The sequence below is a fragment of the Somniosus microcephalus genome, chromosome 7 (genome assembly GCF_052327205.1).
Source record: "Somniosus microcephalus isolate GS21.2 chromosome 7, FLI_Smic_1.0, whole genome shotgun sequence".
In the NCBI taxonomy this organism is placed as follows: Eukaryota; Metazoa; Chordata; class Chondrichthyes; order Squaliformes; family Somniosidae; genus Somniosus; species Somniosus microcephalus.
The window spans coordinates 8,756,920-8,771,607 of NC_140993.1; the positions used below are offsets into that span (position 1 = coordinate 8,756,920).

At 46.4% G+C, this 14,688-nt stretch overlaps 2 protein-coding genes across 3 annotated transcripts in view; both read left to right on the top strand.

Annotated features, from left to right (window-relative positions):
• asic1c (acid-sensing (proton-gated) ion channel 1c) overlaps positions 1–14,688 on the top strand; it is a 537,225-nt gene that overhangs the window by 84,217 nt on the left and 438,320 nt on the right. The window lies entirely within an intron of this gene.
• The window catches only part of LOC147114491 (actin, cytoplasmic 2-like), a 32,582-nt gene continuing 28,333 nt past the window's right edge, over positions 10,440–14,688 (top strand). The window contains exons 1-2 of the mRNA XM_085992201.1: positions 10,440–10,516; positions 10,642–10,774. Coding sequence (XP_085848327.1) covers positions 10,652–10,774 — 123 coding nt within the window. The 5' untranslated portion in view covers positions 10,440–10,516; positions 10,642–10,651. The remainder of the gene's footprint in view (positions 10,517–10,641; positions 10,775–14,688) is intronic.

Below are 14,688 nucleotides of genomic sequence, written 5' to 3' on the forward strand. Positions count from 1 at the left end.
CGTCCCCACCCTGTCACTCACACTCTGATCCCGCCCCCACCCTCCCGCCACCGTCACTCACACACTGACTCCGCCCCCCCGCCACCGTCACTCACACACTGACTCCGCCCCCACCCTGTCACTCACACACTGACTCCGCCCCCACCCTGTCACTCACACTCTGACCCCGCCCCCACCCTCCCGCCACCGTCACTCACACTCTGACCCCGCCCCCCGCTGTAAGTGTCACCCACACAGTGTGGGACTGGAGTCACGCGTAGGCCCAGACCGTTGAAGGACATCAGTGACCCGGTTGGGTTTTTACTACAATCCGACAGTTTTCATGCTGACTTTTCCTGGTGCCACAAATGATCCCATTTATTCAATTCAATTTCACAGCTTGCCCTGGTGGGATTTTAGCTCACGATCTCTGGGCTTTTATTACAATGCAAGTCACACACAATCCTAAGTAGGAAATATATCGGCCGTTCCTTCATCGTCGCTGGGTCAAAATCCTGGAACTCCCTCCCTAACAGCACTGTGGGAGCACCCTCACCACACGGACTGCAGCGGTTCAAGAAGGCGGCTCACCACCACCTTCTCAAGGGCAATTAGGGATGGGCAATAAATGCTGGCCTTGCCAGCGCCGCCAACATCCCAGAAACAAATAAACAAAAGATAATAATAAATTAAACTGTGGTCTGGCCAAGGCCCAGTTTGCTGCCATTATTAGGGAAAGCAAAGCAGCCTCAGGCCTTGTCTGAGGACACGTCTCACTCCATCAAGCTCCTACACATTTGTTACAGGATCCGCAAACGTTCACATTCTGCTAATGGATTATAATCCTGTACATTTTTGAAGGGAAATGATCAGCTGGAGTGTTTCCAATTCTGGGCACTGCACTTTAGGAAGGATGTCAGGGCCTTGGAGAGGGTGCGGAGGAGATTTACTAGAATGGTCCCAGGGATGAGGGACTTCATTTATGTGGAGAGACTGGAGAAGCTGTCGTTGTTCTCCTTAGAGCAGAGAAGGTTAAGGGGAGATTTACTAGAATTGTTCAAAATCAGTTATGAGGGGTTTTACATAAGGAGAAACTGTTCCCATTGGCGGAAGGGTCAGTAACCAGAGGACACAGATTGAAGAAAATTGGCAGAAGAACCAAAGGGGGAGATGAGAAGAAATGTTTTTACGCAGCAAGTTGTGATCTGGAACGTGCTGCCTGAAAGGGCGGTGGGAGCAGATTCAATAGTGACTTTCAAAAGGAGAATTGGATAAATACTTGAAAAGGAAAAATGTGCAGGGCTGTGGGGAAAGAGCAGGGGGGAGTGGGACTAATCGGAGAGCTCTTTCAAAGAGCCGGCACGGGCACGATGGGCCGAATGGCCTCCTTCTGTGCTGTATGATTCTATGATTCTAAGTGGGGGAAAACTGACTCCTGAACACTCCCAGTAGCTGCAGGTCGACTGAGAAGGTTTACACTGGAGAAAAGGAGGCCCAAGGAGAGATACTGAAAAAAAGACTTGAAAGACTTGCATTTCTATAGCACCTTTCACGACCTCAGGATGTCCCAAAGCGCTTTACAGCCAATGAACGACTTTTTCAAGTGTAGTCACTGTTGTAATGTAGGCAACACAGCAGCCAATTTGCACACAGCAAGCTCCCACAACAACCACAACCATCTTCCTTTGTGCTCGGTATGACTCCAGCCAGTGGAGAGTTTTCCCCCCGATTCCCATTGACTTCAGTTTTACTAGGGCCCCTTGATACTGCACTCGGTCAAATGCTGCCTTGATGTCGAGGGCAGTCACTCTCACCTCACCTCTGGAATTCAGCTCTTTTGTCCGTGTTTGGACCAAGGCTGTAATGAGGTCGGGAGCCGAGTGGTCCTGGCAGAACCCAAACTGGGCATCAGTGAGCAGGTTATTGGTGTGTAAGTGCCACTTGATAGCACTGTCGATGACACCTTCCATCACTTTGCTGATGATTGAGAGTAGACTGATGGGGCAGTAATTGGCCGGATTGGATTTGTCCTGCTTTTTGTGGACAAGACATACCTGGGCACTCTTCCACATTGTCGGATAGATGCCAGTGTTGTAGCTGTACTGGAACAGCTTGGCTAGAGGCGCAGCTAGTTCTGGACGACAGCTGGGATGTTGTTGGGGCCCATAGCCTTTGCTGTATCCAGTGCGCTCAGCCGTTTCCTGATATCACGTGGAGTGAATCGAATTGGCTGAAGACTGGCTTCTGTGATGGTGGGGACCTCAGGAGGAGGCCGATATGAATCATCCACTCAGCACTTCTGGATGAAGATGGTTGCAAAATCTTCAGCCTTGCCTTTTGCACTCACGAGCTGGGCTCCACCATCATTGAGGGTGGGGATATTCATGGAGCCTCCTCCTCCCGTTAGTTGTTTAATGGTCCACCACCATTCACAACTAGATGTGGCAGGACTACAGAGCTTTGATCTGATCCATTGATTGTGGGATCACTTAGCCCTGTCTACACCATGCTGCTTCCGCCTTTTAGCATGTATGTAGTCCTGTGTTGCAACTTCCCCAGGTTGGCACCTAATTTTTAGGTACGCCTGGTGCTGCTCCTGGCATGTCCCCTGGCTTGATGATAATGGTAGAGTGAGGGATATGCCGGGCCATGAGGTTACAGATTGTGCTGGAATATAATTCTGCTGCTGCTGATGGCCCACAGCGCCTCATGGATGCCCAGTTTTGAGCTGCTAGATATGTTCTGAATCAATCCCATTTAGCACGATGGTAGTTGTAATGATCAGTAACATGTCATTCTAGAATGGTACATTAGGTGGAGCTGTAGGTTTAGTAAGTGGGCTACCCATGATGCAGTAGTCAAGATGGATACTGTACACTAGTCCACATGGCTGAATAAATGTCTAGCACAAGCTAGCTGTTCATAATGAAAACGTCTATTTATTTATGAACATAACATGGTACCAGAAGTGGCAATCTCTGTTGAATATTGCGAAACGCGACATGGAGAATTTGAAGCCACCGGAGGGTTTGAAACTCACGGGGAATGTCGACTGCAATTGGCGGACTTTCAAACAACAATTTGAACTCTACATTGCTGCCATCGGGTTCGGTACGAAGCCAGACGCAAGGAAAATAGCGTTGCTGCTCATGGTTGCAGGCCCGCAGGCAATAGAGGTATTTAATACATTTGTATTTGATCAAGAGGAGGACAGAGAAAAAATGGACGATGTGCTAAAGAAGTTTGATACACATTGTTCTCCCAAAAAGAACGAGACCTATGAGAGGTACGTGTTCCGTTCATGGACACAGCAGCAGAATGAGACTTTTGATAGCTTTGTGACCGATCTGAAACTGAAAGCACAGACATGTAATTTCTCTGAACTGAAATCATCCATGATTCGTGACCAGATTGTGTTTGGTATTCATGATAAAAAAGTCAGGGAACGTTTGTTGAGAGAAACCGAACTAACATTGGAGGATGCTGTGAAAATATGCCATGCCAGTGAGCTAGCTCAATAGCATGCAAAAACTTTCAGTGAAATTAATAATAATGCAAATGTAGTGAATGACAGTGCTGCTGTCGGTGCTGTGTCCTACAAGGGGAAGAAACGTGGGCAGAACAGAAATGTAAAGCAATCGGAGGATGGAACTTTTAATTGTAAACGCTGTGGTTACCAGCACCAGTCAAGACAATGCCCAGCGTTTGGGAAAATGTGCACAAAATGTAATGGAAAGAATCACTTTGCCAAACAATGCTTTTCAAAAGTAAAAACAAAGAAAGGGCAACAAGTCAATGTGATTGAGGACACTGATTTAAGTGAGACATTTTTTGTAGGAATGGTGTCATGTGACAATATCAAAAAGGATACAGAAAATGTGCAGCCCTCAGGAATGGACAATGCTGAACATAAAGTTAATGCAATAAAAGAGGACAAATGGATGATGCTACTGCAGGTAAATGGAGCATTAGTTACATTGAAACTAGACACTGGGGCAAAAGCAAACTTAATCAGTATGAGTGACATTAAAAATATGAAAGAAAAGCCCAAAATACAGAAAAAGTCAGTACTACTGAAGAAATATAATGGACAGAAAATAGATAGCTTAGGTGAATGCAGACTTAAAGTGACAGTCAAAGACAAAGTGCATCATCTCATGTTTTCTGTTGTGGCTGAAGGACTTGACTCACTACTAGGTGACAAAGCTTGTGAGGACTTAGAACTGGTCAAGAGAGTCTACCGTATAAACTGTGCCATAAGCAGACCAGATGACTCAGTGGATTCTGTAGTGAGTAATTTCCACGATGTGTTCAAAGGATTTGGAGGTCTACCATACGCTTACAAGATCCAGCTAAAGGAGGATGCTCAGCCAGTGGTACATGCTCCACAGTGAGTTCCAGCACCCCTGCGTAACCGGCTCAAGAAAGAACTGGCCAGAATGACCACACTAGGAGTCATCAGGAAAGTCGAAGAGCCAACAGACTGGGTTAACTCCATGGTATGTGTAAAGAAAAAGAACAATGATCTAAGAGTATGCATGGATCCAAAGGACTTAAATGCAAACATAAAACGTGAACACTACCAGATTCCCAAGTGAGAAGAAATCACCAGCGAAATGTTAGGTGCCAGATACTTCACAAAGCTCGATGCCTCACAAGGATTTTGGCAACTAAAACTGGATGAAGAGAGCACCAAATACTGTACCTTCAACACACCATTTGGCAGGTATTGTTTCCTCAGAATGCCTTTCGGGATAATATCTGCATCTGAAATCTTTCATAGAGCGATGGAACACATAATTGAAGGTCTGGAAGGAGTTCGGGTCTATGTTGATGACATCATCATCTGGGGCTCCACACTGAAAGAACACAATGAGAGACTGACTAAAGTGCTACAGAGCATACGCCGGAATGGACTGAAGCTCAACAAAGCCAAGTGTCAGTTTGGCGTACAGGAAGTCACTTTCCTAGGAGACAATCTATCTGGTAAAGGAATAGAGCCAGATATGGAAAAAGTGAACGCCATACTCAACATGCCCCGACCCACTGACAAAAAAGGAGTGCTACGCATCATGGGGATGATAAACTTCATTGGAAAGTTCATTCCTAACTTGTCAGCCAAGACAGCCTGTCTGCGAGACCTGCTACATAAAACAAATGAGCTCACATGGACAGAAAGACATGAACAAGAGTGGATGAACCTCAAAACAGTGCTGACAACCACACCTGTACTCACCTTCTTTGACCCAACAAAGAGAATCAAAGTGTCAACAGATGCATCAAAAGATGGCCTAGGTGCGGTCTTGCTACAAGCAGAGGGTGAAGATTGGAAGCCTGTTGCCTATGCCTCCAGGTCTATGACTGATTCTGAGTGTCGATATGCCCAGATTGAAAAGGAATGTCTAGGCTTGGTAGTTGGACTAGAAAAGTTCCATGGCTACATATATGGACTTCCCACCTTCACAGTTGAGACAGACCACTGCCCACTGGTTGCCATCATATAAAAAACCTGAATGAGATGTCTCCAAGGATTCAATGACTCATGATAAAGCTGCAAAGATATGACTTTGAACTGATCTACACACCAGGCAAACACATAGGGCTAGATTTTCAGTTGCTTGCGCCAGCAGTTAGCGCCTTAAGAGAAGTGATTTTCGGGCGCTATACGTGTAGCGCCCGGGCGCAGCGCAGTTTGCGCCCCGCCCCAAATTAAGTTGCCCGTTAGCGCCGGCGCAAAGTTTAGCGGCCGGCTGGATGCGCGCGCAGAAAATGACGTCACATCCTCGTGCAACGCCCTTTGGCCGCCCCGAATCCAAACTTCAGTCGGACCGCCCCATTGTGCGGCTGGCGGCCAGAGCGTTTGTAAAATAGACCGCAACACACCCTGGGGAGCGCAAATTAAAGGGCACTCCTCCTGCACTATATAAGGCAGTCTGCATGTGTTGTGTGGAAGGATCCAGTGTGTTGTTGTGAACGGTGTATTTATGTTTCCGGCCACCACCATCACCACCACCACCTCCTCCTCCTCCTCCTCCTCCTCCTCTTTTCCCCCCCAGACTCTGCCTTTGAAAAAAACACATGCACCCTTCCCCTTTAAGAGCTCACTGGCACCAGAGTGCCTGCCGTGCGCTGCGCCCGAGCTCGGGTGTTGCGCTCTGCACCGCCGGCTTAGCGCCTAAAGATAGTAGTGGAACGCCTCTTTTAGCGCTCCACCAACCTCTTAGGGCGAAGCCACTGAATTTCCGGCAACGGGGCGCTACTTTGGGGTGGGCGCTAACTTCAGGCGGGCGCTAAGGTTAGCGCCCCAAAACTGTCTATACTGAAAATCTAGCCCATAGTGTTAGCAGATGCACTATCCCGAGCACCCACAATGAATCATGTGAGCTCTACTGAGGAAGACGTGGATGTTCATGTGAGTATGGTCACTGCTGCGCTGCCCGTGTCAGACACAAAATCAAATAGCAGAAGAAACAGTAAAAGATACAGTGTTACAAACAGTAATAGAGAACATTCACAATGGTTGGCCAAAAGGTTCCTGTCCAAAGTACTATCACATCAGGTCAGAGTTGAGTGTCGCAAGTGGACTATTACTAAAACAGAACAGAATAGTCATTCCACAGGCTCTACGTCGAGACATGCTCAAAAGGATTCATGAGGGACACCTCGGAATTGAAAAATGCAAAAGGAGAGCAAGAGACACTGTTTATTGGCCTGGCATAAATAAGGACATTGAGAACATGATAGGCAAATGTGAGACATGTCAGAAACACCAAAACAAACAAGCAAAGGAACCAATGATAGTAGCTGACTTACCAACAGCACCATGGCAAAAGGTTGGTATGGACCTTTTTCATTTGAATGGTAAAGACTATTTATTAGTGATTGACCACTATTCTAACTATCCTGAGATGGCGTTGCTCTCAAGCACATCAGCAAGCAGTGTCATAATGCATGTTAAATCCATCTTCGCCAGACATGGAATTCCCAGGATTGCCGTTAGCAACAATGGTCCGTGCTTCAACTGTAAGGAGTGGCAACAGTTTGCAGCACATTATGACTTTCAGCACATCACATCCAGTCCTCTGTATGCCCAGTCGAATGGTAAGGCAGAGAAAGGTGTTCAAGTTCTCAAACAGCTACTAAAGAAAGCAACAGAAAGCAAGTCTGATCCTTATCTCGCCCTGCTGAGCTACCGAGCCTACCCTTTAGACTGTGGTTCTTCACCTGCTGAACTCCTAATGGGTCGCAAGTTGCGCACCACGCTACCCTGCTGTGCAAAAGAAAAGCACAGTAAAGAATTGAGACAGAGACTTCAACTGTTAAAGCTGAAACAGAAATCACACTATGACAAGTCATCCAAAACTATGAAACCATTGACAAGGGATGATGTTGTCAGGATTGAGGATCCAGATGCATGGAACAGGAAAGCTACAGTTCTTGAGGAAGTAGGACCAAGGTCATACACTGTTAGAACTGAGGAAGGACAGATTCTCAGGAGGAACCACCGTTCCCTCCTAAAAACACAAGAAACTATCCAAGAGCAAATCGATGACAATGCCGAAACTGAATCTTGTCACTCACCACCAGAACAATCTAACACAAACACACATACAGGCTCTCATGCAAACACATCAGACTTACCTGTGCTGAGAAGATCCACACGTGAAGTAAAAAAAGCCTGATAGACTTAATCTTTGAGTACAAAGAAAACTATAATAAAAGAATGAAAAGCTTAGAGTTCATAAAGTAAAGCTTTGAAAATGTGTTGACTGTTGTGAAAATGTTTATGTCATTATGTAAAAAAAAACAAGTTCATTCGAAGGTTTATAGAGCACTAACAAAAGTGTTACTGATATCATCTTTATCGTTTTTCTTGAAAGTTGATTGATAATGATTTTGCTTAACCTCACAGGAAGGGGGATGTAATGATCAGTAACATGTTATTCTAGAATGGTACAATAGGTGGAGCTGTAAGTTTAGTAACTGGGCGACCCACGATGCAGTCGTCAAGATGGATACTGTACACTAGTCCACGTGGCTGAATAAATGTCTAGCACAAGCTAACTGTTCATAATGAAAACGCCTATTTATTTATGAACATAACAGTAGTGTCACACAACATGATGGAGGGTGTCCTCAGTGTGAAGACGGGACTTCATCTCCACAAGGACTGTGCGGTGGTCACTGCTACCAATACTGTCATGGACAGATGCATCTGCGACAGTTAGATTGGTGAGAACGAGGTCAAGTAGGTTTTTCCCTTGTGTTGATTCTCTCACCACCTGTTGCAGGTCCAGACTGGCAGTTATGTCCTTCAGGACTCGGCCAGCTCGGTCAATAGTGGTGCTACCGAGCCACTCTTGGTGATGGTCATTGAAGTCCCCACCCAGAGTACATTCTGTGCCCTTGCTACTCTCTGCTTCTTCCAAGTGGTGTTCAACATGGAGGAGTACTGATTCATCAGCTGAGGGAGGGCGGTAGGTGGTAATCAGCAGGAGGTTTCCTTGCCCATGCTTGACCTGAAGCCATGAGACTTCACGGGGTCCAGAGTCAATGTAGAGGACCCCCAGGGCCACTCCTTCCCGATTGTATAACACTGTGCCGCCACCCCTGGTGGGTCTGTCCTGCCGGTGGGACAGGACATACCCAGGGATGGTGATGGAAGAGTTTGGGACATTGTCTGAAAGGTATGATTCTGTGAGTATGATTATGTCTGGCTGTTGCTTGACCAGTCTGTGGGACAGCTGTCCCAATTTTGGCACAAGTCCCCAGATGTTGGTGAGGAGGACTTTGCAGGGTCGACTGGGCTGGATGTGCCATTGTGTGCAGTGGTCGTAATCAACATTCCCTATTAGCTGCGCGGCCGCTGAGCGCTCCAGGGGTCCCGCCCGCCCGGCCGGTGAGCCGGCTTCTAAATTGAAAAGAAATGCGCAGGCGCGGAATTCTGAACGGGCCGCGCCACCCGTTAAAGGAGCCTCGCGGCCCCAAATAAAATTACAGGGAAGATTGTCTCCAAACACCGACCTCTGAGGAACACCACTGAACACTTCCCTCCGGTCTGAAACACAACCCTTCACCACCATTGGCCGCCTGTCAAATCCCTTGATGTCCAGCTGAATTCTACTTTGAGAATTATCACCGGCACGCTGTTATTGACACCAACACCTTGGCTGCCCGTGCTTGCAAGCATCGCACCACCACACCTACGCTGCCAATATGGAGTCGCCAGAGAACACAACCGCTACACCAGCTTAGGGAAACATGACCGTGAAGCTGTCGGATTGTCGTAAAAGCCCAACTGGTTCACCAATGTCCCTTTAGGGAAGGTAACCGGCCGTCCTGACCCGGTCTGGGCCTATAGGTGACTCCAGTCCCACACTAACCTGGTTGACCCTGAACTGCCCCATGAAGTGTCCCAGCGAGACACTCAGTTGTATCAGACCTGCTATTGAGGAACTAGGGATGGGCAAAAAAACGTCGGCCTTGCCAGCGACGCCCACATCCCGAGAATGAATAAATAAATAAAAAGTGCTCAAGAGCGAGTTGAGAGGAATTGTGAACGAGAAAAGGAAAATGTAAAATAACAACAGAAAATGCTGGGAACACTCGGCAGGTCAGGCAGCATCGAGGAGAGGGGGAAACCGAGTCAACGTTTCGAGTCGGGGGCCCTTCGTCAGAAGGAAAATGTAAGTTTGGCTAAAGGAAGACAAAGCATCAGGACCTGATGGGATTAATCGTGGGACCCTGAGGGAGATTGAGGAGATAACTGGAGATTATATTACTGGGTCTACTGAGTGTGGATGTGTGCCCGAGGACTGGAGAGTGATCAATGTATTACATACAATGTACAGCACAGCAACAGGCCATTCGGCCCAACTGGTGTTTCTGCTCCACACGAGCCTCCTCCCGCCCCTCTTCATCTCACCGATCACCATATCCTTCTATTCCTTTCTCCCTCATGTGTTTATCCAGCTTCCCCTTAAATGCATCGATACTATTCACCTCAACCACTCCCTGTGGTAGCGAGTTCCACATTCTCACCACTCTCTGGGTAAAGAAGTTTCTCCTGAATTCCCGATTGGATTTATTAGTGACTGTCTCATACTGATGGCCCCTAGTTCTGGTCTCGCCCAACAAGTGGAACGATCTTCTCTACGTCTACCCGATCAAACCCTTTCATTACGTTAAAGACCTCTATCAGGAGTGAGGGTGAAGAGAGTCAGTGAACTGAGGAGTGAGAATCAGGCAGCTAAATGGTTAAATCTGACAACAAATATTAAGAAATAACAAAGGGTAAAAAAAATGTATTTTTCTAACTATATGGAAATGTCAATAATGCTAATGCTGGCTGGGCTCCGCCCCTCCGAGCCTCATTGGCTGTTTTTGGCCCTCCCCTTCAATCTCATTGGTGGGCTGCCTCATGAGCTGATAGTTGGGTTGGAACCTCATGCTCTGGAAAGGCGGAGGGACGAGGAGGAGAAGCATATTGTGTGTGGAGTCTGGGATCAGGAGTTGGAGCAGAATTCTCTTTACGAAGGTCGAGTGAAGCCTGGCTTTAATTTGGTGACTGGTTGGTCTAAACTGTGCTGTGTGGTTTGGGTCTGTGTTCTTGTGCCTCTACTAACGGAGGATCCTCCCTCTCTGTTTCACTCATTCCTGCAGGTTTTAAACCATGGCGGCTATGAGGGCAACCCTGGTTATGGACAATGGATCTGGAATAACTAAGGCCGGATATGCAGGGGACGATGGCCCCTGTGTTTCATTTCCCTCCGTCGTGGGGCGTCCTCAAGTACAGGTGAGTCCTACAACGAGCCATTGGAAGGAGATTCAATCCTTTGCTTTGGGTGTAAGGTGGGGCCTGGACCTGACTTTCCATATTTCAAACAGCCAGCTGAATGTTAATGTATCGTCCCGGGGCTGAGATCAACCTTAACCCTCGCTGGCTCTTGCTCTTGCAGTGACCTATGTCCACAGTGTGTGCATGTCATAGAAGATAGGAGTGTCCCTTTTCCCTGTTGTGGTGGGTTTTAGATATCAGTGCGGGGCTGTTCCAGTTTGGGTGTTTGCTCAAACCCTACTCCTTGGCCCCAGTTTCTCGAAAAACAGGTTGCATCTCTGATGAAGTGAACACTAGGGCTTGGTCCAATTGGATTGTGGCCAGAACAAATAAATCAAACAGCAAACATGTTAGAAACATAGAAACATAGAAAAATAGGAGCAGGAGTCGGCCATTCGGCCCTTCGAGCCTGCTCCACCATTCAATATGATCATGGCTGATCCTCTATCTCAATACCATATTCCCGCTCTCTCCCCATACCCCTTGATGCCTTTTGCGTCTAGAAATCGATCTATCTCCTTCTTAAATATATTCAGTGACTGGGCCTCCACAGCCTTCTGTGGTAGAGAATTTCACAGGTTCACCACCCTCTGAGTGAAGAAATTTCTCCTCATCTCAGTCCTAAATGTCCTACCCCGTATCCTGAGACTGTGACCCCTTGTTCTAGACCCCCCAGCCAGGGGAAACATCCTCCCTGCATCCAGTCTGTCTAGCCCTGTCAGAATTTTATACGTTTCAATGAGATCCCCTCTCATTCTTCTAAACTCTAGTGAATACAGGCCTAGTCGACCCAATCTCTCCTCACATGACTGTTCTGCCATCCCAGGAATCAGCCTGGTGAACCTTCGCTGCACTCCCTCCATGGCAAGTATATCCTTTCTTAGGTAAGGAGACGAAAACTGCACACAGTACTCCAGGTGTGGTCTCACCAAGGCCCTAGAACATAAGAACATAAGAAGTAGGAGCAGGAGTAGGCCATACGGCCCCTCGGGCCTGCTCCGCCATTCAATATGATCATGGCTGATCCGAACTTAGACTCACGTCCACTTCCCTGCACGCTCCCCGTAACCCCTTATTCCCTTATCAGCTAGGAAACTGTCTATCTCTGTTTTAAATTTATTTAATGTCGTAGCTTCCACAGCTCTCTGAGGTAGCAAATTCCATAGATTTACTACCCTCTGAGTGAAGAAGTTTCTCCTCATCTCAGTTTTGAAATGGCAGCCCCTTATTCTAAGATTATGCCCCCTAGTTCTAGTCTCACCCATCAGTGGAAACATCCTCACCGCATCCACCCGATCAAGCCCCCTCACAATCTTATATGTTTCGATAAGATCGCCTCTCATTCTTCTGAATTCCAATGAGTAGAGGCCCAACCTACTCAACCTTTCCTCATAAGTCAACCCCCTCATCTCCGGAATCAACAGAGTGAACCTTCTCTGAACTGCCTCGAGAGCAAGTATATCTTTTCTTAAATATGGAAACCAAAACTGTACGCAGTATTCCAGGTGTGGCCTCACCAGTACCCTGTATAACTGCAGCAAGACTTCCCTGCTTTTATACTCCACCCCCCTTGCAATAAAAGCTAAGATTCCATTGGCCTTCCCGATCACCTGCTGTACCTGCATACTAACCTTCTGTGTTTCATGCACCAGGACCCCCAGATCCCTTTGTACTGTAGCACTTTGCAGTTTCTCTCCATTTAGATAATAACTTGCTCTTTGATTTCTTCTGCCAAAGTGCATAACCTCACACTTTCCAACATTATATTCCATCTGCCAAATTTTTGCCCACTCACTTAGCCTGTCTATGTCCTTTTGCAGGTTTTTTATGTCCTCCTCACTCACTGCTTTCCCTCCCATCTTTGTATCGTTGGCAAACTTGGATACATTGCACTCGGTCCCTTCCTCCAAATCGTTAATATAGATTGTAAAGAGTTGGGGTCCCAGCACTGACCTCTGCGGAACACCACTAGTTACTGATTGCCAACCCGAGAATGAACCATTTATCCCAACTCTCTGTTTTCTGTTAGATAGCCAATCTTCCACCCATGCCAGTATATTACCCCCAATCCCATGATTTTTTATCTTGTGCAGTAATCTTTTGTGTGGCACCTTGTCAAATGCCTTTTGGAAGTCCAAATACACCACATCCACTGGTTCCCCTTTATCCACCCTGTTTGTTACGTCCTCCAAGAATTCGAGCAAATTTGTCAAACATGACTTCCCCTTCGTAAAACCATGCTGACTCTGTCCGATTAAATTATGCTTTTCCAAATGTCCTGTTACTGCTTCCTTAATAATGGACTCCAACATTTTACCAACCACAGATGTTAGGCTAACTGGTCTATAGTTTCCAGCCTTTTGTCTGCCTCCCTTTTTAAATAAGGGCGTTACATTAGCATTTTTCCAATCTGCTGGGACCTTTCCTGAATCCAGGGAATTTTGGAAAATTACCACCAATGCATCCACAATCCCTACCGCTACTTCTCTCAAGATCCTAGGATGTAAGCCATCAGGTCCAGGGGATTTATCCGCCTTTAGTCCCATTATCTTACCGAGTACCACCTCCTTAGTGATTTTAATCGTGTTCAGCTCCTCCCCCCCTATAGCCCCCTGTTTGTCCAGTGTTGGGATATTTTTAGTGTCCTCTACTGTAAAGACTGATACAAAATATTTGTTCAGCGTTTTTGCCATCTCCATGTTCCCCACCACTAATTTCCCGGTCTCGTCCTCTAAGGGACCAACATTCACTTTAGCCACCCTTTTTCTTTTTATATAACTATAGAAACTCTTGCTATCTATTTTTATATTTTTTGCTAGTTTACTTTCATAATCTATCTTCCCTTTCTTAATTAATCTTTTAGTTATTCTTTGCTGGCTTTTAAATGCTTCCCAATCTTCTATCCTCCCACTAGATTTGGCTACTTTATATGCCCTTGTTTTCAGTCGGATACTATCCTTTATTACTTTACTTGTACAACTGTAGTAAGACATCCTTGCTCCTGTACTCAAATCCTCTTGCAATGAAGTCCAACATACCATTTGCCTTCCTAACTCCTTGCTGCACCTGCATGTTTGCTTTCAGTGACTGGTGTACAAAGACACCCAGGTCCTTCTGTACATCCAACATTTCCCAATCTATCACCATTTAAATAATACTCTGCCTTTCTGTTTTTCCTACCGAAGTGGATAACTTCACATTTATCCACGTTATACTGCATCTGCCATGTATTTGCCCACTCACTCAACTTGTCTAAACCGCCTTGAAGCCTCTTTGCAACCTCCTCACAACTCACAATCCCACCTAGTTCCGTGTCGTCAGCAAACTTGGAAATATTACATTTGGTTTCCTGATCCAAATCATTGATATATATTGTGAATAGCTGGGGCCCAAGCACTGATCCCTGCGGTACCCCACTAGTCACCGCCTGCCACCCCAAAAAAGACCCATTTATTCCTACTCTCTGTTTCCTGTCTGTTAACCAATTTTCAATCCATGCCAGTATATTACCCCCAATCCCATGTGCTTTAATTTTGCACACGAACCTCTTATGTGGGACTTTATCAAAGGCATTCTGAAAATCCAAATACACCACATCCACTGGCTCTCCCTTATCTATTCTACCAGTTACATCCTCAAAAAACTCCAGTAGGTTTGTCAAACATGATTTCCCTTTCATAAATCCATGTTGACTTTGTCTAATCCCATTGATATTTTCTAATGTCCTGTTATCACATCCTTTACAATAGACTCTAGCATTTTCCCTAGTACTGATGTTAGGCTAACCGATCTGTAGTTCCCGGTTTTCTCTCTCCCTCCTTTCTTAAATAGTGGGGTTACATTTGCCACCCTCCAATCTGCAGGAACTGTTC